The 25,935-nt window shown below is 39.2% G+C and overlaps 2 protein-coding genes across 4 annotated transcripts in view; both read right to left on the minus strand.

Moving 5' to 3' along the window:
* crtc3 (CREB regulated transcription coactivator 3) overlaps positions 1-3,103 on the minus strand; it is a 45,057-nt gene extending 41,954 nt beyond the window's left edge. For 2 of the 3 annotated variants that reach the window (XM_086072049.1, XM_086072047.1), the window contains exon 1: positions 1,949-3,103. In XM_086072049.1, coding sequence (XP_085928175.1) covers positions 1,949-2,080 — 132 coding nt within the window. In that variant the 5' untranslated portion in view covers positions 2,081-3,103. The remainder of the gene's footprint in view (positions 1-1,948) is intronic. The other variant, XM_086072048.1, reaches the window with a different exon arrangement.
* Positions 3,104-4,122: 1,019 nt separating this feature from the next.
* Positions 4,123-25,935, minus strand: part of iqgap1 (IQ motif containing GTPase activating protein 1) — a 50,779-nt gene continuing 28,966 nt past the window's right edge. Inside the window, exons 16-37 of the mRNA XM_086072046.1 lie at positions 19,421-19,511; positions 19,152-19,319; positions 18,112-18,254; positions 17,858-18,028; positions 16,971-17,054; positions 16,800-16,871; positions 16,499-16,568; positions 16,050-16,414; positions 15,772-15,935; positions 13,376-13,600; positions 11,136-11,276; positions 10,957-11,041; positions 9,064-9,296; positions 8,834-8,966; positions 8,595-8,697; positions 7,237-7,372; positions 7,051-7,138; positions 6,413-6,622; positions 6,106-6,272; positions 5,903-6,022; positions 4,688-4,796; positions 4,123-4,595 (exon numbers count right to left, since the gene is read on the minus strand). Of these exons, the coding sequence (XP_085928172.1) occupies positions 4,482-4,595; positions 4,688-4,796; positions 5,903-6,022; positions 6,106-6,272; positions 6,413-6,622; positions 7,051-7,138; positions 7,237-7,372; positions 8,595-8,697; positions 8,834-8,966; positions 9,064-9,296; positions 10,957-11,041; positions 11,136-11,276; positions 13,376-13,600; positions 15,772-15,935; positions 16,050-16,414; positions 16,499-16,568; positions 16,800-16,871; positions 16,971-17,054; positions 17,858-18,028; positions 18,112-18,254; positions 19,152-19,319; positions 19,421-19,511 (3,192 nt within the window). The 3' untranslated portion in view covers positions 4,123-4,481. The remainder of the gene's footprint in view (positions 4,596-4,687; positions 4,797-5,902; positions 6,023-6,105; positions 6,273-6,412; positions 6,623-7,050; positions 7,139-7,236; positions 7,373-8,594; positions 8,698-8,833; positions 8,967-9,063; positions 9,297-10,956; positions 11,042-11,135; positions 11,277-13,375; positions 13,601-15,771; positions 15,936-16,049; positions 16,415-16,498; positions 16,569-16,799; positions 16,872-16,970; positions 17,055-17,857; positions 18,029-18,111; positions 18,255-19,151; positions 19,320-19,420; positions 19,512-25,935) is intronic.

Below are 25,935 nucleotides of genomic sequence, written 5' to 3' on the forward strand. Positions count from 1 at the left end.
TATTACTAATTACTAGGGGTGCACCGATCAATCGGCCGGGATCGGTGCTGATTTCCTTCATTTTGGGGGAAATCGATGATCGGCTAATCCCTTAACTCATTCGTTCTCAAACACATTTCCAGGATCTTGTTCTTTCATTCACGACCCACAGTTCATGAACATAGTGAGGGTTGGAACAGAGATCGACTGGTATTGAGAGCTTTGCCCTCCGGCTCAGCTCCTTTACCACAACGGACCGATACAGTGTCTGCATCACAGCATAGGCTGTGATGGGACATTTTAGGGGTCTATATCTTGGAAATGTTTTGTGTTGGTAGTGTTTCAAGTTTTTCAACTGATTTATAATCATATTTGGGAACTCTAATATGTATTTAGAGAGTTTTAAGTCACTCAGGCCTTTGGTGGGGGTACAGAAGGGCTACGGGACAAAATTAACATTTTGAACCCCGTTCTTGGCCATGTGGGCACATGACATGCGGATAACGAACGATATGCACTGGTTCATATTCATCGATGAGGTGGGTGGGTGGGTGGGTGTGATGCTTAGCCTGGTAGGTTAATCGGTTGAGCAAGAAAAGGTTTCCTGTGTCCTTGGGCAAGACACTTCACACATTGCCTCCAGTGCCACTCACACTGTTGTATGAATGGTGCAAATGTTAGGGGGTGGTCGGCGGCGCACACTAGCAGTCACGCATCTGTCAGCCTGCCCCAGGTCAGCTGTGGCTACTTGCGTAGTTTACCGCCACCAGAGTGTGAATGTGTGAGTGCATGAATAATGTATCCATTGTAAAGCATCTTTGAGTGTCCAGAAAAGCGCTATATAAATCTGATGCATTATTATTATTATTTGTATTGGCTCCAAATGTTGATGAAAGGTGACTGTTGATGGGGGGAATCTCCTTCCGATCATCATGTGCCCACATGGTCAACTTGTGGCCTGAAGTAGGGGGGCTGAAATGGTCATTTTATCCTGTAGCCATTATTGGAGCCCTCTTGTACCCCCACCAAACGCCTGAGTGACTTGAAACTCTCTAATCACATAGTAGGAGTCACAAATATGATGATAAATATGTTGAAACCCCACTAACACAAAATATTTCCAAGATATGGAACCATAAAATGACAACAAAATGTATTGCGTCATTTTAAAAAATGCACTTTTTAAGGGTTAATATCTCTACAAATAATACATGTAGGCTATTTTTAAGTGAAGATTATGAAAGACAGAGTCAGAATACATAGAAAGCAATTTAGAAGTCTATACCTACATTGGAACACAAGATAGGGGCCTCCAAATATGGTCCAAATTTTTGTGTGTGATTCCCGGATGCCAAAAGTGGGCGTGTCACCCACAAGGGCCGTAACTCGAAAACCATTTTAGCTCGGAGGCTCAAACTTCGGATTCTCTCTATTGACATCATGAGGCCATAATAGAATAAAAACCAAGCAATTTGAATAGGTGTCACAGGGGAGTGGAGTGTGTGTGAATTAACATGAAATGACCCAGTGATTGAACAAACACATAATTGTAACTGAAGTCATTGTCGGTATATGGCAATGTAAAGCCTTTTTTTTTAAGTTCTTTGTAAATTCCACACTCCCAGTGGAGCCCCTCAAGGGTTCAAACTCAAGGGATTCAGCCAAAAGATGTGAATGACCAAATGCAAACTCAGCACAATTCTTAGGAGATTGCACTCCCTTTGGAGTACTTGAGAGCAAGGGAAACTAGTGACCACTGATGTGATGTCAACAAACTACTTTCCCATTTTCTGTTTTACGGATAGCTACAATTTTCTAGTTTTTAGTTTGTTTCATTCAAAATTGATCCTTGCTGTATTTAAAACCTACACATCACGTCAAATTCTAGGGGTTTGCAGCAGACACTGTTTCGGTCTCAGAGCAGCCAAAGTCTCATTCAAGAAGACAACAGAATAACAAGAGTATTTACCCTTGAGAGAGTGAGGTCCGTCATCAGCTGTTCGAAGGCTCGCGTCTCCTCTGCTTGCTTCTGGTTATGCAGGGCAATCTTTTCACTGAACTTCCTGGGGTTCGAGCCCCCTGTGCCCGGGGAGCCGGACATCGTTCTACAACTTCAGCTACTTTGGAAGAGAAGTCCGCCGTGGTGCTTAGAATATAAGTTTAAAGGTCTCTTAGTGGGCACTCCATTGGAAAAGTACAACATATGCAGATCAACGTTAGGATTATGGCGAAACGGTTAAAAAAAAAAAAAAAATTGAGTATTTGCAAATATTAAATGTTTGCAGGTTAATGACGACGACTTTCACTGAGAAAGATTATTTTTCTCACAGTGGCGTTTCGATAAAGCTAAGTTAATGATACAATAAAACTTCATACTGACACATTGCCAGTATCCACTTGTACGAGTTTGACGTTGACATAGCTTAGCTGTCAAAGCTAACAACATAATATGGAGGTGAACGGATATAAGAGGAGCTGCAGCTAGTAGCTAGGTTAGCTTAACTGCTGTCAAATCCGCATTTTTTGCACAAAAGCACTTTGCCAACTTGTCGATACTTCGGCAAACATTTAAGAGACACGTATCAGTGTACGTTTCGCTCTAGATATTTAGTTTTGAAAAAGTAGAGTGCCCCGTTAGCAAATACCTTGCTAACAATGTTAGCTCAGTTCCCAAGCAATGGAGCCAAGCTTTTCTCGCTTAACTGTATTTCAACAAGTGTCCGCTGGTCTTATCCGGACTCACTCAGTGTCGAGTTTCTCCGACCACAAAATTAGGAAAAACCTCCTCCACGCGCGCACTTGAAGCAAGGGTATCGTTCACAAATTCACACTTTAACATGTAGATCACAGCGAAATCGAGTCTTGCGTTAATCCACGGACAGCAGCAGGAGACCTCAAACTCCGACCCGATGACTCCATGAAGAGAAACAACCGACGTCAAAGGTTAAAACTCATTTCCTCCTCACAAATTGAGACAAATTCTTCTGCCGGGGTGCCGGAATTTGGTTGCACCACACTCACTAAATGTCGGTTGACACGGCTGGAATAAAAGCAAGTCTGACCCGTCCGCTTGTTATCCAGTCTCAGTCTCTGCTGCGAGAAAAACATTGCCTTGTTAAATTCCTTCTGTTCTCCCAAAGACCACACGGAGGCGACAACGGCTGGCCATCACGCGAAACTGATTCGGGTGAACGTACAGTACTGCAATAATAACGTGTTATTTACGGTCTTGTTTCAAAGTGAATTCGGCATAGAATATTCTGTTAAGCAATCAAATAAAGGTACAGCACACTTACAGGTACAGTATTGACAAATAAATCACAAACTGTTCATTCATACTGAATAGACTGTGTTCCACTCACAAAACCCCTACATAAACTCAAATGTGTACAAATTCTGCTTCTGTTATAACTTACACATAATAAAATGTGCATCCAGTCAACATCTTCCATCCATTAGATTGTATGTTGTACAGATAAAACAGACATTCTTTTTTCTTGTTTTACTTTTGTAACATGATCATGTTTCCCTTATGACATAAATGAACATGAGATTTGAAAATAAATCTAATTAAATGAAAAATCAAATGCCAAAATACAAATGAAGCAATATAAGAAAGTGCAGGAATGTTGAGGCCTGATGACTTTCAAAGCCAGACTTTTTTCAGGATGAAAAAAGGAAGCCAAGGCAGAAGCTGGCTTCTGACTTCAAGGAGCTTTCATTTTCACTTTCAGCTGCGTCAAATTGTTTGTTAGTAGTCTGGGTAATTAGATAGTAGAAGACGTTTGCTTCTAAGATGATTTACGTTGAATCTATTGGATAGGAAGAATATCGGCCGCAGTTCCAGCTTATCAAATGTCACATGATGTTGCTATAGAAAATATTTTTCCACATATAGGGCAAGGTTGCTCAAATCCAAATCTGTGAATACGGTTTAAAAACAACAACAATATATTGTTTATCTTTTTTGGGTTGTTTCTTTGGAATGTATATATATATACACAATTTTAATCAATACAAAACACACAAATACCCAGATAGAAGTCTAGGAATATACTTATTCCACAGCCCTGCTGAAAGAGGTGCTTATCAAGCCTTTATCAGTCAGGTCAGCAAATTAATAAGCGGCAAACAAAAACACAATCTCGTTACATAAAACATCTATTTTATAAGTGATCAAAGCCTGTGCACAAGATATTGTTCATATTTTAAGAGAAAAAAATACAACTTTTTAACATCTGCCAAGGCTGCATTACATAAAATTCTCAAGCAAATATATGTTTTGTTGGTCTGAGTGCCACAAAAAGTGACCATTAGGAACAAAGCTCATATGGTGATTTACATATTTAAAATAAAATTAAAAAACATATATTTGCAAAGGCACATAAGACAAGTGCGTCGGGGAAAGTGTTAGACAACCATAATCATTTAGGTCAAGGCTTTCAGAAAGCCTACTTGTGGTCAAATCAGTCTGTTGCCTTCTTATGAACTTTTTTCCCCCTCTATTTCCCATAAAATTTCTTGTTGAGTAAGAAAATAAGTAGGTTAACATTTATTGTCGCCTTGTCGAAGAGTTTCATCACTGCCACACCTTCGTACTGCAGTTGGAGAAGATCCTGAGAGCAATAAAAGAATCAAGAAAAATCAAAATGAAGTAAAGCACTTACAGTAATTGTACTAAAAGTCTGTTTGTAAAAAAATAGCGTACCTGATATTCTAACTGTAATGTCTCCAAGTGTACCCCCATGAACTTCGCCTTCACGTCAAAGACACCAACAGCCTCGGCTGGAGAAATCTCAAAAATAGCATTCTTGAACCTATGAGGAGAGCAACAATACTATAACTTTTTAACTTGACTAAAGAACACCCATTGACATAGTTCAAAATTCAACATTTAAATCCCACACATTTATTAATATGTCCCATTATTACTTTAAAAATGCATTGCATTCAGTTGACTTGCTGTCGACTGAAGATGACATCACAGCGCAGCTTCAGAAAACAGATGAGCTGTGATTAGTCGTTGCCGTGAAACCTGAGCCACACTGTGATGTCATCTTCAGTCGACAGCAAGTGGCAAAATGGCCGCCCCGAGATGGGCAAAAATGGCTGGATTTTGCGTCATAACTCATATTCCACAAATGTAATATTAATCAGAATGTCATGTTTAGACTAGTGAAGTCACATAAAACATATTATTGTCAAAAAATGTTTAAAGTTGGCTTCCACTTTAAAATGTGAGATATTTGCAAAAAGAAAGTAACGTTCATCAGTCTGAACATAGTGTACTCAATTGAATATAGGTTGAAAAAGATTTGTAAATCACCATATTCTGTTTTTATTTACATTTTAAGCAAGGTACCAACTTCATTGGAATTGGGGTTTGTACTCTCTCATAATGTGGGTGGTGTCTCCATTTTGAACACCACCAAGGGGAAGTCAACACAAAAAAATGCTTTACACTAAGATGTTTTATGCGCCCCCCCCCCCCCCCCCACACTAGTCTCAACACAACATTCAGATTATATTTGTGCAATATGAATTAAGCATCAAAATCCATCTGTTTTTATCCATCCCAGGAGGCGGCCATTTTGACACTTGCTGCCGACTGAAAAGTTGCTCAGGACGAAGGTAACAGCCAATCACAGCTCACCTGTCTGAGTTTGGTCATGTGACGTTAGCAAACTGAGCCGTGATTGGTCGTTACCTGATCCCTGAGCAACTGTGATGTAATTTTCAGTTGACAGCAAGTAGCAAAATGGCTGCCCCGAGAATAAAAATGGGTGGATTTTGGGGGTCAATTTATAGTCCACAAACGGATTATTCAAAATGCCGTTTTTAGGAACATGATTGTAAAGAAAATATTTGGTTTGACTTCCCCTTTAGGTTACAAATATGTTTTTTTGGCAAGTGCAAAACTTACTGATTAGGCTGCAGATCCTCTATTGAAATCAGTACTCCCTTCTCATATAGACGCGAGGCAGTGTATTTCTGTGAAACTTGTTTACTCTTCTTGGCCTTGTTGGCACCAGGCTTTGACAACCTGAGAAGAAAATAATCATTCAGCATACAGCAAAAGATTCTTAGGCTCAATATATGAAGTGATGAATAAAAAAAGACACTTACTTGCCCTTACTGGCCAAGTTGTCCATGCACGTTTTAATATACTGATTGTATGAATCAATCTGCACATTGTAAAACTTGGTCTTTGAATTCAGGGCTGTGTTGGTTTGCTGAAGCTTTACAAGTTCAGCTTTTCTGCGTTGGCGATAACGTCTCTGATTTCTAATGTCCTGTAATACACAGACAAATTTTAATGCAATGTACGGTTTGATAATTGACAACAAGATTATATTCAGGGGCGCACATAAAATGGTCATGCGCACCGGCGCACCACTTATGCGCACCCCTGATTATATTGCATTCTTTTAACCTTGGCTATGTCGTTAATGAGGTCCTGATAGCGGTTCTCAGGATTAACTTTGGCAAGCTCTGCTAGCCGCTGCAGGTTACTACTGATCTTCTCCTTTTTCCCCTGCAATGTTAGGCTGTCGTCCACCACTGGTTTGACTTGCTTGATCTTCTCTGGAGTCTTCGCATCACGGATGGCCCTCCTCTGCATAACACGCTGGTATTCTGCTTCCTGTTACCACAGAACAAAACATAGTAAGCGTAGCCGCAATTTTTTTTTATTGCACCATGACTTTGTTTAGTCTTATCAGAAACACACAAATTAAGATTTGGTGCGCTCAAAGCAAATAGTTTCACATTAGCATGAGGACAGGAGTTCCCGAACTGCAGTGTGCGATCTGATCCTGGTATAGACGTCTTTGTGAGATGGTGTTTCCGCACGTGATGCTTTGTACCCAGACTCTGATCTTTGTCATTGAGTGATCTCTTAAACTTTTACTTGTGTATGTTTGGGTTCTTTTGGGTGGTAGGGCTGTGGTGATAGTGGTGAGATGCAGCTCTCTGTCTTCTAGTGGAGGTCTGGTTTGGCTACGGTCATAACTCAGTGAAACTGACTGACAAGAAAACTGACTGACAAGAAAACATTTAGTATATTTTGACCTGATCTGGACCAGCTGATGAATCCAGTATCTCAGTCAGAGTCTCCCCAGGCTGGAACCGGATCACATCCACAATCAGCCTCTTGGTGCTAAAATGACGTGACAAAAAAATGAATTTGTGAAGCAGTTACATTGATCTAAGCTATAAAAAATATATATATAAATAATGAAATAGTATAAACTTTACTTGAGTAGGAGGGTCTTGGCATCCACCTCACTATTGGCCTCACCAGGGACATCAAATTTGTTGGTCAGTGTAAGAGAAACTTCAGTCTTGCCCATAATCTCTTTGTTGGGGTCACCGGGTGAAAGAGGATTTTCGCCTGTTTAACACAGCATAACAACACTTTGACCATTAACTCATTTGCTCCCAAAAACATATAAAATGTTCAATTTTAAATATTACCATGGTCCTAAAAATGTATGTCTACGTTTTTTTTTAAGCTAGAGCATACAGTACACAAGGCTTTGATGCAGCTTCTGACCTGAAGTGGTCGCCTAAAGCAATGGTAGTAATTACAAAAAATGGCCAGCATATGGCAGCCGAGTATAAGAGCTCAGCCAGGGTCATGTTGCAACAAGCTCGTTTCCCCAGTGTTTTCAACAAGTTTGTGAATAATGATTAAACTGAGCTATATTCTAATGCTAATTGCTGCAAAATGGAAACAGATACAAATATATTTTTTTCCTGATGAAAGAAGAGACTCAATTCTTTATTTTGGTTGGTTCCATGTTTTTATAGCAATAGAACAGAATATTCTGTGGGCCTTGCATAATCAGTCAAAATCCAGTAAAACAACCGGGAGCGAAAGGGGTTGCTTCAGTGAAAATGGCTGGGAGTGAATAAGTTAAACAGTTCTAATGTTCTATATTCATCTGTGTATTTTATTCCTGCACAGTCACTGCGCTAGCACTGTTGTGGTACACGCAGCTGACGTGGGTTCGATTACCAGCCAATGCCCCAATACCCAGCCACTGCCAGCCTCAAGCCCAGATAAATGGGAGGGTTGCGTCATAAAGGACATCTGGTGTCAAAACTGCGGCCCAAAAAAAATCTTACGAGTAACACGCTCCAGCGATCCCTGACGAGGACGCTCCGAAAATCACAACAACACATGTATTATTCTATTTCTGGTTGCTGTTATTTATTCATTATTTTCTACCACACTCGCTAGTGAGCTTGAGCCTTTCCCAGACAGCTCACAGGACGAGGCAGTTTATGTTAACAACTGAATTCAACTTTCTATAGTATAGTTGTCAGAATAATATAAGACTTGCCTGTTCTTAAAATAGGCAGCACTACTGTGTCACTTGCACTGTACTGATTGGTTGCAATTATGACGAACAGCTGGGTCCAGACACACAGAATTTAAAATGCATAATACCACCAAGAGATTTTGAGTGAGGAATTTCAGATCTCAACTGAACTTGCTATCATTTCACTGCAGTCTCCTTGTTTTTGGCTCTTGCTGCCTTTAACCGGCCAAGTATTTTGAGAGCTTTTTTTTCATTTTCCTATCACTGCCGACTTTTATATCCACTCACCAATGAGAGACTCCACAGTGGGCACCTCTCCCAGGTCCTCCAGAAGCTCGTGAATGGGATCATTGTGCTCTGGTGCAATGGCATCCTGATGGTCCAGAAGAAGCTAATAGCAAAGAACAGTCAAATCATAAGTGACAAAATATGACACTGATGATAAAACTATGGGTTACAATAGAGGAAATGCCATTATGAGGGTCATTTTAGAAAGATGCAAGATATTGAGGCAAAATCAAACTCACTGTGTGCGTGTTAATCATCTCTCCAATAGAGATGTAAATGACAGGTTTGGTGACGGTGACCAGGTCAGAATACTGATCCACATTAAATTTATCTTCAAGTGAGAGCACGTCACACGCCGTCAAAAAATACCGCCTGTGAAGAAAAAGGTACATTACATTTGCAACAATGTGAAGCACAAATCACAAAAGGTTCCTCAACGTTTTTTTTCTACATCAAAAAAATACCGTACCTGAACTTTTGATAAGAGTTGCTGAGATATTCATTGATGGGATTCAGGTGGGCATTATCTCCAAGAAACATCTTGTTGGAGGCAGCGTGCTGCAGCATCTTGGCGACAGAACCTAAGTTTCGGCGCTGCTCAGTTGTTAGCTGACCACCTGCCGACATCTCAATTATGTCGAAGGCATCCGGGGCAACAATTGCCGGGTTCATGTAACGGTAATACAAAAGGTTGCCCACGATCTGAAATAGCAAAATGGTTTTGTTACAAAGAGGACAGTTCAAATTGTATCTTTTCATGTTTGTCATATTATTGAAACAAAAGAAAGACTGTACAATTATGTTCATGTGTTGATGCAAGAGGGTATCAGAACACAGCTTGTGCAGAAGGAGGAAGAGGTCAGAGAGATGAATAAGATAGCTCACCTTGTGACAACAGCTAGAGAGGAGAGAGAGGTACGCCTCAACACCGAGGGGTTGGTAAGGTGGAAACAGAAATTTAAGAGACAAAACAAGGACACGATTATGAAACAAGAAGGTCAGGCGGAAGAGAAAAGGGAACAGGGAAAAACAATTGGGAGGGTGCTACATTACTGAATACTACATGTGGCAGAAAATGTGGAATTGGGACAGGCTGATTGGGTGTAGATGGGGTCCGAATACTCCGACAGTGGTGAACCCCCTCAGTCTGATATGTCTCATCTGAGTATAAAATGAATATTCGAATATTTTTGTAATTAATATGAAGCGTTACACTGTTAAAATAAATATTAAAAAAATAAAATAACCACATTTTGATGTAATTTTACTCGATTTTTACAGATTTTTCCTATATTTTAAAAATGTCATTTAATTTTCATAAATAGACTGTAATCTGTGATGCTGAATGTAAAATAACATGACATCACTATTTTTGTTTTTAGTAAATTGTCACAATTTTAAACCCAATATCTAGTTATTTAACAGTTTGTTAGCATGTTTTGAAAAATGTCAAAAATCACATTATTTTTTGTGTCATATACTGTTATATTACATCAAACACAAATGATCATACAACCTCTTTAAATAAAATCATGTCATTAGAAACAACCAATAACAGCACATTTCTGTAATTGTATGCATTACTATTCGTAATGCGATGTTTACATACTATATTTCTAGGTAATTTAATTGTTTTTAAAATGCGATAATGTTTCTAATTTAACATTAAAAACAACCTGATGAGGCAAAAACTTGTTGAAATTACAACTATAAACTGTATTTTATTTATGGAAAACAACTGTTTTTTATGAGAAGTAAGTAAGAATAAGTTATATATTTTTTGGGTGCCCCAGCTGCCGGAAAATTACAGTTTTAATTTTTTTATATATATTTTTTTACACTCTACTTTAACTCATTCACTCCCAGACATTTTTACGGAAGCAACCGCCTTCGCTCCCGGCTGTTTTACTGGATTTTGCAAGACCCACAGAATATTGTGTTCTATTGCTATAAAAACATGGAACCTACCAAAAGAAAGATTAGAGTCTCTTCTTTCATCAGGAAAAAAAAGTATATTTTTATGTTTCCGATTTGCAGCAATTAGCATTAGAATATAGCTAAGTTTCATCATTATTCACAAATCTGTGGGTAAATGAGCTTTTTTCAACATTGCCCTGGTTGATCTATTTTGCTCTGCTGTCATCTGCTGGCCGGTTTTGTAATAATTCCCATTTATTCAACCGTTCTCTGCAGTTGATAGGCTGCATAAAAGCCTTCTGTATTCTCCAGCATAAAAAAACTACTTAGAAATACGTCTTTGGGACACTTAAAACAACCAAATAGAACGTATTTATACGTTTTTGGGAGCACGTGAGTTAGAGACTGTGTTGCGTACAACAATGTCGGGATGAAGTCAGCAAACCTTCAGCAGTTCATCCTCTGTAGCATCTGGGAACTTCTCATGGAGGGAGTCTTTAAGGACCTTGGAAATGAAGCGCATCCCATACCTAAATGACATCAGTGGTCAGAGTCAGATGCATTTGCACTCAAGTTAAATTCATGTTGATTTGAATTGTCTGACTAAAGACACTATATACTTACGGAATTTTATCAACAGAAACAATGATGGCAGAAAGGAACTTGTCAGTGATCGTCTTCATGCTCTTGATGGAGGCTTCCAGTCTATTCCGAACTTCTTCATGGGACATTGCCTGCTCAGGCGTTACATCATATGGCAGTTTACTGTGGACGACAGGTAACCAGAAAAAGAGATACTTTGACGTACAGTAGTTTCTTAAAGTATAATGTTGCCTTTATTGTAAAAACTGGATATTTTTTAATAGCAAATAATTAAATATTTAGGGTGACAAAATTGACTGGTGAATTGCTTGTATAGAAATAGTTGGGTCTCTGGAGTGCTTAGCTACCCATCGAGTGTGAAATAAACAACCAAGTAACTCTTGAAAAAATTAATTGTATTTGAAGAAAATACAGCTACCCATATCTGAAAGTGTTCTTGAGTAAGCCTTTCTGAATTTTGCTGAATTGTGATAGGCAATTTGATTTTTCCAAACAAAGTCAGTGACTTAGAAATTAAATGTTACACACTCTTACTGAACATCAAATGGTTTAATAGTATATCAAACAATAAGGTATGGTTGAGAATGAACATGGCAGATATAGCACAAACAGATACGTAAAGCGCAGCAGACTGTTATGTAAAGAAACTGATGTCATGATCCTTGTTTGTTGAGATTCGTATTTGGTTTTGCATCATGTAATGTCTTGTTTTCTTGCGGTTCATGTCTTTCTTGTTATGGTTTTGTGTCCACCTGTTTGTAAGCCCCTGTCTCTTTTGTCTACCAATCAGATCCCTTAGCCACTTGTGTCATGTCCAAATGTTTCTCATTGTCTCGTTACTTTGCTTGCATTTAGGCCCCGTCCACACGAAGCCAGTTTCAATGTATGCTCACAGGTTTCTTACCGTTTAGGCGGATTTCGAACTTGAAACCGATCACTTTTGAAACTGGGCTCCAGAGTGGAAAGATTTCAAAACGCGCCCCGTACGCGTCCATTTGGACACCATATGCAGGACACTCCTCCAGTGATGACATAATGGTCGCAGCTCGATGACGACGCATTGTCGCACATTGATAACGTAGTGCGCCAATTCTCGCGTGACTGCGCGCGAACCGTCATTCTGTCAACAACAATGGCGGATAGCCCTGCCGTAGTCGTTTTGCGCAGCATCCTTAGCTTGCTTATGCTTTTGCAGCAAAATATTTTGCTTCTGTATTCCCACGTTCAACGAGTGGTGTTGTACTTGAATCACCCGCCATTGTCACTTCTCCTGTGTTTGACTTTTTCATGTTGTTTTGATACATGGAAAGCCATGTTTGTTCTGTAGATTGCAATAAAGTTAGAAAAAAAAAAGTGTTCGTCTTCTTCGCTGATTCTTCTGCTACGGAAAATCCCTGTGGCTGCGCTACAGCGCCACTCCGGACTTGGCATATACATTACAGCCGTTAAACGTCCTCAGCGTCTTCTTTTGGACACACGCAAGTCTTGAAAATGATGTGACAAATGTATTTATGTTTTTAACTGTTGTTGTAAGGGGACCTTGAGTGACCAGAAAGGCGCCTATAAATAAAATGTATTATTATTATTAAATGAGCTTTTTGCTGCTGATTCTTGGTTTGTTTTTAACTTTGCCTTTGAAATAGATAATCATTTCTAAACATAACTTAATGACCTAAATGCTTTGATGAGACACACATTACGATCGCATTGAATCAAAAACTTTTTTTTTTTTGCAACAGGGCATCTTACGTTTCCACAGAAAGCATTAGAGAGGGAAAGAATGACCTGCAAAAACATGTCGCTCAGACCAGGAATTGAACCAGTGTCCACTGCGTAATGGTCTAACCTTAGTACATAGTGCAAGAGCGATACCACACGTGGGGATACATACACTAAATTACAAATGCAATTCAGAAAGTTGGTGAAGTGCTGACGACACACGGGAAAACACAATCCATATGGAAACCAAATGGGTAGTTGGCATTGGCTCAGTGTATGTATGTATGTAGCAAGGGTGCCAGTGGCCCACTTGTAGAGACACGACTACACTGTCACAAAAAAAACTGTTGACAAAGCGTTCTGTAGTTGTCTTACAGTCATGTTACTAAGATAACAGGAGACAGGTTCAAAATGTGAAAAAACATATTTGTATGTTGTTTTCGTTCACGGACTGACTTAAGTCATGTACCATTTAAATATTGACTTGGATGAGTTTGTCTAATTAATGATAAAATCTTTTGACAATCTCCCCTCGATCTCACCTGGCCTCCCCAGTCTGCGTTTCCATCTGGTTGACCCAGCTCTTATAGATGTCCACTGGGTCGGTCTTGATGTTGAGTGCTTTGTCATCCATGATCTCCTTCACAACCGGGGCCAAGATCTGTCTCAGTGCATTCTGGCCCCTCGCACCTCGGTGGAAACTTACCACCATTTTAATGACAGTCGGATTTCCTGTGACAATCTCCTTCATCTGGTCAACTTTTGACCTGCAGACAGTTAATGAACGTGGAAGGTTATGCAACACCTTTTTTTGCCAAGTTTTTCCTTTAGCATTGCACAATACATAATGTTTATATTTATAAATAATGTATTTTATCTTTTACAGCAATTCTATTAATTTCATCACTTGTTTGTTAATATAACATATTTGTAAACATTCACAGACCTTTGAATATGTTGTAAATTGTTTTTAAATTAGGCTCGGGACACGTTAATTTTGATGAATTAATTACAGAACAAAACAATCCATCCATTATCTGAACCGCTTATCCTCACAAACACATTTAATCACAAGTTGTTGTTTTTTTTCTTTAAACGTATGACTTTTCTCAGTGCTCTAATTTCTGGCTTACCTATGACACTGATGCACAAAATAAGTGACGTTAGCACGCTAAAACGCTCGGCTGAGGGCAAATGCAAAATTGTATCTGGGGGGTATTAATGCCCTGAAGACCATGGTTACACAATTTGTGCAACAAAGACTTTGCTTATTACCAAGGCATTTCAAGCCTACACTATCACATGAATGCAAATCATGTTGCAACGAGAATAGACAGTGAGGTAACGTTAGCGCATCAGTAAGCACAAGGCTAGTTTGTCTTTAGAAGAAATAGATGTAGCAGTATTGTGAGGTCAATGGGTATTATTATTTTTTTATTATTGTGCATAAACAACCCCAAGAAAGATGGAAACATTTCCAAAAGGCATCAAATTACAGATGAGACATTCTTACATGTCAAATAAAGCTAGATTTGATTTCCATCATTTCCACCTTCAAAATAATAGAAAAACAAAAATAATGGTGTCTGCAAAAGTTTGGGTACCCTATAGCGTTTTTAACATGCACTGCCCCCTTTGGAAAGCTGAGACGAGATAATGTCAGGGATTGCTCACAATTATTGAATGGAAAGATTCTTAAAGGTTTTTTAAAAATGCATCTGACCTTGCCCCAACAATGAGTATTTAAAAAATGTCAGGAAAAGCCTACATCAACAACTGAAACTGAAAATAATGACCCTCACAATGCAGGAGAAGGCTATAAGAACAGAAGATAGCAAAACGTTTTCGTATGCCAATATCCTCGGTTCGGAACGTAATTAGAAAATGTCAGTCATCAGAAACAGTGGAAGTTTGCAAGAACTGTAAGACCAAGAAAAATATAGGAAGGAACAACTTGCAGGATTGTGAAAAAAGCAAGTCAAAACACACATTTGACTGCACGATCCCTCCAGAAAGATCTGGCAGGTGCTGGAATTGTGCTACTGCTACACTATTCCACTATAAAGAGATACTTGTACAAAATCACAGAAGAGTCTTCAGAAGAAAACCTCATCTACGTCCTCATCACTAAAATCAGTGTTTGAATTCGCAAATGAACATACAAACAATTATAAAATAATAATATACAATTTTTGATACGGTCAACTTGAATTTCTGATTTCAGACTACAGCCTTGAGAGCACTGTCATTAACTTCAGCTTGGAATCATATTCTTATCATTGCACTTTGTAAGAAAAAAAATTGCACTAATCTTTTTAGTAGCAGAATGGAAAATAAACAGTTTGGATTGACCTGCATGATATCAATTGTACAAGTCGATTTCAAATATGTGTCAAATATTTGCATTTAATTATAAGTATATGCATTGTTTAAGGGGAAGTCAACCTTAAACATTTCTTGACAATAATATGTTAGATGTGACTTCACTAGTCTTAACATGACATTCTGATTAACATTACATTTGTGCAATATGAGTTATGATGCAAAATCAAGCCGTTTTTATCCATCTCAGGGGTCGGCCATTTTGCCACTCGCTGTCGACTAAAGATGACACCACAGTTGCTCAGGGCTCAGGCAATAACCAATCACAGCTAACCTGTTGTCTGAAGCTGATCTGTGATTGTTAACCTGAGACCTAAGCAACTGTGATGCCATTTTCACTCGACAGCAAGTGGCAAAATGGCTGCCTTCTGATATTGATAAAAATGGCAGGATTTTGCTGTTTAACTAATATTCCACTAACGCAATATTAACCAGAATACCATATTTAGACTAGTGGGGCTGCATAGAACATTTTGTTGTAGATTTTTTTTTTGGTGGGGGGGGACTTTTCCTTCAATAATGAATTATAAAGCCCTTATTTAATTACACTACTCACTTGATTTCCTCCTGCAAGGCAGTCTTAAAGAGCTTGAGCAGCAGGTACTCCTCTCTCTGGTTTGAGGCATAATTATAGAGGGTGAAGATGACAGAATCCATAAACTTTGTTGATTTATTCTGAGGCATCTGGAAGATCAGCTTGGCAAGATATGTTGGATTGGTCTGACAACAGGCAATAATGGGTGGTTAGAATATCATCGGAGAGATGAAGTGGATGCAAAAATACAAATTCACAATTTCAATGATGCAATAATACAAAGTAGTACAAGTTAGTACCTGTAATAGGTAGAAGAGGTGCTGGTAAGCTTCCAATTTGATTCTTTTCTCCTTGCTTAGGGCCTTGAGACCACCTCTATGTTTGTTCATCATCATCATATCTGACAGCTGACCCTTGTTTTTTTTGGTCAGCTTCTTGCTGTGTGACACCACATCCTGCAGGGTGATTTTGTTTTTCACCAGCAGACCGATCTTGATGTCCATCAGGTTCAGGTCATTCTCCAGCTGCTGATTGGAGCGGATGTTGGTGACCACCTCCTCGCGGAGCCGCATCAGCTCCAGCTCCTCTTGGAAGTCCTGGTCACTGTGATCCAACAGATGCACAAACTTCCTCACCACCGCCATCGGGGGATCTTCGGCACTGACTGAGTGGAGACGTTTTGCATTGTTAATTAAGGAAAAGCTAAAACCAGAGATTTGTTGACATAAATTCAGGATTTCCATCTTACTCAGTGTCTTGTAGTCATCCCTGGCCTTGTTGGCTCTGATGAAAGCCTGAATCTTCACCACATCTTTAATCTGCAGTAAAAACATCTATCACTCGGCCGCTCAACAGTCCACGTTATTAACAGCACAAAGCTAAGGCATACTAAATGAGCTCCATGCCCTAAAAGCCCCCAAGGACTTCGAGTAAATGTCAACAGATGTGTGTTACAGTATATTGGATTGGATTTTTTTTAAATGACATTACTTACATCACAATACAAAACACAGAACACACACACAGTCACATATACATGTAATACTGACGTGATCCTTGAAGTACTTCAGGCGATCCCTGTACTTTTTACGAGCTTGATGCATCCGAACCATTGATTGGATCTGAGAGACAAAAAAATTATTATTTATGCCTAAGTGGAAAGTCTCGTATTTACTTCTGATTGCATTGACATCACAATTGCCATAACAGATTCATTTCACCTTTACAGCATCATCACTGTGGTCTTCTAAATACTTCTTGCGGTCCTTGAAATCCTTCCTTTGTTTGTAGCCTTTCCAGTGAGCCTAGAGAAAATGATCAGAGAGCAAAATGTGTTAGGAGTGGGTCATATAGCCTCAAAATTACAGAAAATTCTTAGCAAGTTTAGCAATATTGATGTTGCAATACATCACAATATGGCTTTTTGCATTGTTTTCAGTAGGCGTGTCAGACGATTACAATTTTTTATCAAAATTAATCGCATGGAATGAGATGAAAGAATATTTTTTTCTACGTTTTCATACTCTTGTTAACATAAAAGTGGAAAAAAAGTTCAACGAACAGAAATATGGCAGCATTTTTTAGTCATTGATACAGTCATTTCATAATAATTCATAAAATGGTGTAAAAATTAAAAATATGTACTGTACTGTAAAAAAAAAATGAGTGTGATATTGATTTGTGTGAAGGTCATTTTTCTGCCATTAGATGGCATAATTGCAAGACATTGGTGACAGCTCAGTGCATTTTACTTTTGATATTAAGAGATATCTAATCTTTAATATGAAGTAACTTGTGAAATTCTGCACATTTTAAAACTGTCAAATACAGCTCTCCACAAATATATGCATTATCATTACATTTACTACTGCTAAATTTTGATGTGGGTGTGTCTGCTGCCTTGCGACTGGAATTTGCCCAATACAGGCTTTCCAAGTAGGGGGCGGTCATTATTCGTGCGTTGAATTTTTTTAAAATTAACTCAAAATTAACACACTAATTATGACAGCCCTGGTTTTGAGTAACAAAACACAGTAGTCTAGAATGTGTTGTGCTGTTGTACCTCAGACTCTCTGTAAATGCGTAAATAAAATGGCCTTGATCTCACCTGTATCTGTGTAACAGCTGGCTCTTGTGATTTTAGGAAGTTTATCCGTTCCTTTAGGCCCTTCCTCACCAGGTAGCCACGACAACGAGCTTGCAGCTTGGTAATGAGAGTCTCGTTCGCCAACCACAGCTGCTCTCGATTGTAAGCTGTGGTTACCCCTGAAACTACAGACTGAGGCGAGCAATAAAAAAACAAAAAGTTAAAACAGCTAAACAGCGGGGACTATACAGCGTTGCACACGTACAACAACGTACCTGGATGTCCTCCTTGTTGAGATGTGTATTGTTTTGTAGGAAACCCTCTGGTTCCACCCAGGTACCCTCTTTTGTATTCAGGTTGTAGTAATAGTTGTGTCCACCTTTCACCCAGTGTTGTACCCACTCACTGCCGTTATTACCTGGATATCATAGCAGAGTTTAAAACAAAGGTTAATGTTCAATCTGGGCATAAATTAATGTCATCTTATCGTACACTGATAGATGCCATCTGATGCTCAGGTCTCACTCACATATGCAGCTCGCCCTTTACACGCTCAATTGACGCCTCTGTTATGTCTGGTTATATCAAAATGTAGATAGACTATACAGCAAAAATATTGCATTCCCCTTCCACACATCATGAAGCTGAACTTAACACTTCCCGCGGTACCTACAAAATAAAAGTGCCCACATATTCCAGCTGTCAAGACAGCTTTATTGTGACAAGGTGTGACAACTGTGCATGCAACGCTGTATAAATGACATTTTTGTCTGTCAAATAGCGCAGTCAGCGCACGCCTGTTTTATTAATTTTATTAATTATAATGATTAATTTTGAACATGTTCATAATTTCTCTGTACTACAGATGGATGGATTGGGTGTAAGTATTTTAAGACTTGGGTAAATTATATTTTAGACCTGCGATGAATTATAGGGTGTGCGGTTTTTTTAAGACTGTGGGAACGCTATCTTTGTCTTCAAACTGTGCACAAAGCTGAATTACTGGTAATTTGGTGAGAAAGAACTTGACTGATATTGCTCGACTGGCCATCCGGTCCCAACTGCCTGATGGGATGAATTGGCCAAAATTCCCACATGAGTACAACAATCTTGTAGACTGTCTTTCCAAAAAACACAGATGTACTGTATGTCCCACAATGGAAGCCCAAAAGTGTCATAATTAAATAAATAAAAACAACAGTTTGAAATAAATGCCCTTTTGGTAAATAACAGACAATTATGTAATATGGTCATTAAATTGTGAAATGTAGTATAAAGTTATGTAATTATTAACCCTATTCGGATCCTTCCTCACCATCTTTCTTCTTCACTTCTTTGACTTTGGTCAAGTCATCCTGGTAGGTTTGCGCACATTCAGAGGTGACTCCATACAGTCCTGCTCCAGGGTTCCGCAGAGCTGTGACGGTCTGAGCTGCATCGCCATTATCCACCGCCTCATTTATGGCATGAATAGACTGAGAGACTGTTGACACAAATACAGCATACAACATCGAGCCAGCGCAATGTCGCAAACCTTTTGTAATCTTCTAAATGTGTGTGCCATGAACAAATGCGTGTGCTTACACAACAAGGCGTCCTTTGTGTCCTGGTTTGCCTTGAGAATAGCATCCTGGATCTCATCCAGCCAAAGCACAGCAGAAGGATCTTGTGTCTCCTAGATGGACATTGAAAACCATGTTGAGTTGCATATGTACTAACTAAGGCTGTGACAAAAATAACGATTTGGATAGAATTAATTTTTTTTAATTTGAGTGCATCAAATGGTACTGAATCTTTCAAATAAATCGAGATACATTTCGAATCATCTTTTATTGGAGTAATTTATCTTTGAAGGAAATACCACATTTACAATACTGATAAGTTCATTCATAAATGTAAAATGACAACAAGAAACCTGCATCATACCCTCTTAAAGTGAGCCGTATTATAATGAATCAAATCGTAATCCCACTGAATTAAACAGGATCAAATCGATATACACCCCCAGGCCAGTGCTAGACCTAACTGCTTCATTTGTATATTTTTTTGGCTCCACAGTTTATCTCTGTTGTTGTCTTGAGCAATTCAATTTTCATGATCATTTAGCCTTTATATATATATATATATATATATATGCTTCTAATTTTTTATGTATACATTGTTCCCTCGTTTTCCACTGGGGTTAGGTTCCAAAAAATACCCGCAATAAATGAAATCCGCAAAGTAGTTAGCTTTATGTTTTACATTTATTGTAATTGTTTTAATGCTCTAAAACCCCTCACCACACAGTTTATACTTTTTTTGAGGCATTTACTTGTTCTCACGCTTTTCTCTTGTTTAAACAATCTCAATGTTCAAACCTTCATACATTTTTATAAAATAGGTATAGGTACATTACTGTAAAAAAAAAAAAAGCATGCAAAATTGCACAAAAAAAAATCCGCAAAACAGCGAGGCCGCGAAAAGTGAACCGCGTTATAGGGAGGGAACACTGTATAAGATAATGTATCTTTAAAAAATGCTTAAGTTGCATTTGAGTTACACAAATTTTGAGTCACTGCCAAAGTTTGGCCACACCTGCCCTTTTTTACCCCACAATATTACAAAACTTAATCAGATCAACCAATAAAAGTGAGGTAGCGGATAAATAGTAATCCACCAATAAGTGTTGCAACACAGGCAAAAAAAAAAAAAAAAAATCTCATACCATGAAACCTTGGTGAGATAAACTAAGGTTACGCCAATAAACCACATAATATAGTGTAGTAACCCTTTATTGTATCCAGATGGCGCACTGTTTCTCTATATAAAGGACTTCTGCTCTCAGTCTAACAGCCACCTCATCTCGTTCCAGTCCTCGCCCTTCTTTCTGTGCTGCATGGCAGAGGAGAGGAGAGAGAGGAGGTGTGTGCATTTGAGGAAGGGGCGGGTGAGTCAAACTGATACCTGATCTGAAATCCGAAGGGGCGGGCAGGCAGCTACCAACATTTGTAGCAGCATGCCGCTCAAGTCTACCAAACTATCTTTGCAGTAGGTACAGTTAAACCTGAGAGTTTGGATGTTTGCAGTAGGTGTTAGTACGTTGTATTTGCAGAGGCAGCCAGTAAGGGTGTGGCACTTGAGCAGTGAGACGACTGGTGCAATAACTGGCACAGCTTGTCACATATTACCAACATATCATGTAACTAAAGGAGAAGTGAAAGCTGGAAGGGTAGAAAATAATAACTCATCTTCCTGAATTTTGCTTGCATGCTACTCACGTTTGCTTCCTTAGTAGCCACGAGCTAATTAAAAAAATAAAAATAATAATCACTACAATTTGTGTTTAAAATCCACAAATAGATGAATGTTTCATACAAGCTAGTTTATGATAGCACTATGTCAATTTTAAGACTTGTTAGAGCTTGCTAGTAAACTGAGCATAAGCAGAACTTCCTGCTGTTTATCCCACAGTAGTGTTAATTTTATCAGGCAATTTAATCTCAGTTTTAGTCCAGTTTCAATCATGTTTGTTAGTTTTTAATCATAGTTAATAAACATCATCGCATTTTTATTTAGTCAACTATATAGCATTTTAGTATTTTAGTCCAAGAAAACATAATTTTATTTATCTAGATTTAGTCAACAAAAACTGTCAATGTTTTAGTCTAGTTTTTGTCAGGACAATCATTTTATCCCTGTATATTTTTTTGTCAGAAGATAATGTTGACTACTATTTCACACCAAATTGTCTCTCATTTTTTCTTCACACTTCACACGCAATTACAGTATATCAACAAGTGGCTACTATGGCTCCATGCTACGAGCTAGTAAGTTAGCCAGCATTAGTTAGCGGTCGGATTAACATTATTGTTGGAATGTTATAGCCGTTGGATTCATGTTACGTTATAACTAAAATGTACTTTTATTTTATGTTTTTACCGTGAATCCACCCCCTGTCTGTCCCATGTATTTGTTGCAGATTTGAAAGGGTGTGTGTCACTCAAGGTTATCTTAGTTAACTAAAACTAACGAAAAAACGAAAACGAAAATTCAAAAAACAATTTTGTTAACGAAATAAAAAAAAACGAAAATGCTTTTAAAAAAAACGAAAATGCTTTTAAAAAAAACGAAAACTAACTGAAACTACATTTTATAAATTAACTATAATTATAGCAAAAATGTCCTTCATTTTAGTCTTTGATCATTAATTTAATACATGGGGATGATTTTAAATGTGATTTTAAGTAGTTTTATTTTTATTTTAGCCGAAATAAGGACGTTTGAAAGTGTTTCACACAAAAGTGACGTCATCTAGCAGCATCCGATAGAAAAGTACCTTCAGATGTCGTCACTCCCATGGTGGTTTTTAAATATTGCGCACAAGTAATACACTTTTTATTAAAACTGTAACTAATACTGAAACTAACTAAAACTAAGCTGAAATAAAAATTAACTAAAATGAAAAATTCCAAAACTATAATAACCCTGGTGTCACTATGACACTGTCACAGTGACGGATTAGCAGACAGGATGTGATAAAATCCTATAATTTTTGTCTCGTCTTTGTTCATGACCTAAAATATCTATAGATTTTAGTCCAGTTTTTATAAGTGATGTACATATTCATATCATCTTCATAAATAAACAAACTCTGAATATCGACCAATGGTCTAACCTCCTCAGAAATCACATTTTAATGGAAAAAATATCTGCCTCAAATAAAAACCAAATGTCAAAATTTAAAGAAACATGGTCTACGTATATAGAATTTTTTAACCTAAACCTGGTTACTTAATTCTGCCTGTTAGCGAGAGCCACAGCAGCGTGATAACTTACATTGATGTTTCTGTATTTGGCAATTTGTAACTAATGGTTGTGTTTCTATAGTCAGGAACCCAGCTGCTGCCAACAGGATCGAGCAGATTCGCCTCCAATGGGCACTAAGGGTTAATATTCGGATTCACGGCATGCCAGTGGGTTAATTCTATAGGTGCTGTCCCCCCCTGGCTGGGCGTGGGCGGGTCTGCCCCTCTGTTGGCTGCTGGGTGGCGGCTGCGTCTTGGGCGTTCCCTGGGTCTCATGGGGGGTGCTGCGTTGCGGGGCTCTCCCTGGTGCCCGTCCTCCGCCTCCCTCGTCACCCTTCCTCCTCCTCTCCCCCTCTCTGTGCGGCCCTGCCGCTGCCCCCTGCCCTTCTTGTCGTCTCCTTCCCCCCTCCCCGGTACGCCTTCCTTCCCCTCCCCTGGGCCGGGGGCTCCATCCATGGCCCGGGTCTCGGTGCTCCGGGGGCCGGCAGGGGTGGCTGGGGTTTGGTGTTGTGCCCGCCCCGCTCCGGTGGGCGTCCTGGTGCCTCGGGCGGGCCCCAGTATCCGGGGGGCGAGCCCTATCGCCCCGCCGGGCTGGTCCCATATGCCCGCCGGAGTCCCGGTGGGGTGGGTGGGGGCTTGGTGGGCGGGTGCGCCCCCTGCCCCCGCCCGGTTGGGGGGGGGGGGGGGCCCGCTGGTCGCTCCTCTTAACTCACTACACTAGGTTTGCACAATACACTTTTATAGACATATAGGGCACATAACACACTTTGGGGGGGTGGGGTAGGGTGGAAACACCGTCTTCACCCTACAACTCCCCTCCAATTTTAATGCACCACACAACTGGGGGGGGGGGGGCTTGTGGGGGTGCCATCGGTTGGGGACCGCGGTATAGAGCAGTGCTGCGGTCCCCTGTCCATGTCCCCGCCGCCCAGCATTGCAATGTTCCTAACCATGTTCTCTTTTTAAAACACCTCAAACTGCCTCAGTAAAGACTAGAATGTTGCAGTGTAGCAGTCAACTTTCTGTCCCTTTATGGAAGTAAGGCTATGGAGGTTGTGCTTGTTATTTCCTGTCAAAAAGGCATGAAAATAGTTATCTTTCAATCGTTGTTTTCTTTGTCAAGAGTCCACATATTAAGTATTTAAGGGTTTGTGTGAACGCTGCTGTTGATATTTGTGGATGAGTGGGCTTCATCCATCAGATTTAGACCTGGCACGAGATGCTGTGACTATCGCGAGACCTACAGCGAGACCAGAAACCCTAACATGGCGGCGCCCTGCTGCTAAGATAGAACTAGCTCTATTATACTAAACTAATCCAAATTTAACCATCATATATCTTGCCTTTTCTCTTCTCTCTTTCATCCGGCAGATCTGAAATACCACCCAACGTGGAGGACCTTGAACGTTTCATCGACGGATATTTTTACAGCTGCGCGATGGAGGACCCTTCCGTCGAGAAACCATCGAAGAAACCTTCTTCGAAGAAGAGGAAAAACGATTCAGCGACGGACACGGACGACCTAACCACCACCACTACGGACGTTTCGGTCAGTGTGCTGGAGTCCATAAATAAAAAACTTGACGTCCTCGGCCTCATCCTCGAGGACGTCAAAGAATTAAAAGTAAGCATGGAATTTATCAGTCAGTAGGTAAGTGTCCTTAAACAGGAAAATGCCGAGTTACATTCTACACTCACGACTGTTTCAGCCGAGCTGGAAACTATGAAAAAAGAAAATAAAACGCTAAAAGAAACAGTTTTAGATGTACAATCCCGTAGTATGCGGGAGAATTTAATATTCTCAGGTATATCTGAGAATACCTCTGATAACCCAGAGGTTGAGATAAAAAAAATTATGACGAATTCATTAAAAATTCCTCAGGAGACGGTAAATAACATCTCTTTTGACCGGGTACATCGGCTTGGAGCCCGTAGAGGCAACAAACCCCGTCCTATTATTGCCAAGTTTGAGCATTTTAAACAGAAATTATTTGTTAAAAGTAAAGGACGGGAGCTTAAAGGGACCTCATTTGGAATGAATGATCAATTCCCGAGAGAGATCAATGAGCGGCGAAAGGTACTGTTTCCTATAATGAAACAAAATAGGCAGGAGGGTAAACGGACTACGATAGCCGTTGATAAGTTATATATCGATGGCCAACTATTCCGGAACCCCAATTCCACTCCCTGGCTGTTCTAATTAGCATTGGTGGAACTAAACTTAGTTTGATTACTAGGTGTATACATATACTGTATATGTGGTTATAAAACCAAAAACATGAATACTTATTATGTTTAGGCTATATTATAAATATAATATTAATACACAACTATATCTAAAGTATATTTATAAAAAAAAAAAAAAATCTCGCTGGGGTTACTGGTGTATTGTTATGTTTAATCCCCTGTTAATTTCCTTCACTTTCACCGCCCTACTCGTTTTTGCACTGTTTTATTTACTTACACGTTACCTTACACGTTACCTTACACGTTACCTTACACGTTACCTTACACGTTACCTTACACGTTACCTTACACATTACCTTACATGTTACCTTATACGTTACCTCATATTTTATACAAACTATATAAATCACCTAACCACTTTGATTCTATCCTATAACATGCCAGTGGTGGCAAATGGCCTATACAGATATATACATAGGACTGTGTTTATATTATTTGTATGCATAAATTAGTTCTGGTTTCCTGGAATGTTTGTGGCGCTCGCTCACAGGCAAAAAGAATAAAAACTTTAGACCATCTCTTAAAATTAAAAGCAGATATTTGCCTCCTACAAGAAACCCACCTACAAAAATCTGAAGAAAAATTACTTATTGATATAAATTTTAGCCAAGCGTACTCTGCCCCTTATAACAGTAGACAAAGGGGAGTCTGTATACTCATACATAAGAATTTACTCTTTACTCTAAATAATACAATAACAGACCCAGAGGGCCGATACATTATTATTCAGGTGACTATATTTAATAAAATATATACATTCGGTAATTTATATGCCCCTAATAATGATGATCCGGCTTTTTTCCATGAATTTTTCTCTAAGCTGTTTGAATTAGCAGCGAACTCTACTATTATTATTGGAGGAGACTTTAACACAACCTTAAATCCATTAATAGATCGTTCTAATAAAACAACATGTATAAGGCGATCACAATCCACAAAAGTAATAGGGGAATATATGGATGACTTTGGCCTCGTCGACAGCTGGAGACTTAAAAACCCAAATAAGAAGGAATTTACCTTCTTTTCCGCTGTGCACCGGTCCTTTTCAAGAATTGATTTTTTTCT

This window comes from Leptonotus elevatus, chromosome 3 (genome assembly GCF_054856555.1).
Source record: "Leptonotus elevatus isolate MCC_2025b chromosome 3, RoL_Lele_1.0, whole genome shotgun sequence".
Classification (NCBI taxonomy): Eukaryota; Metazoa; Chordata; class Actinopteri; order Syngnathiformes; family Syngnathidae; genus Leptonotus; species Leptonotus elevatus.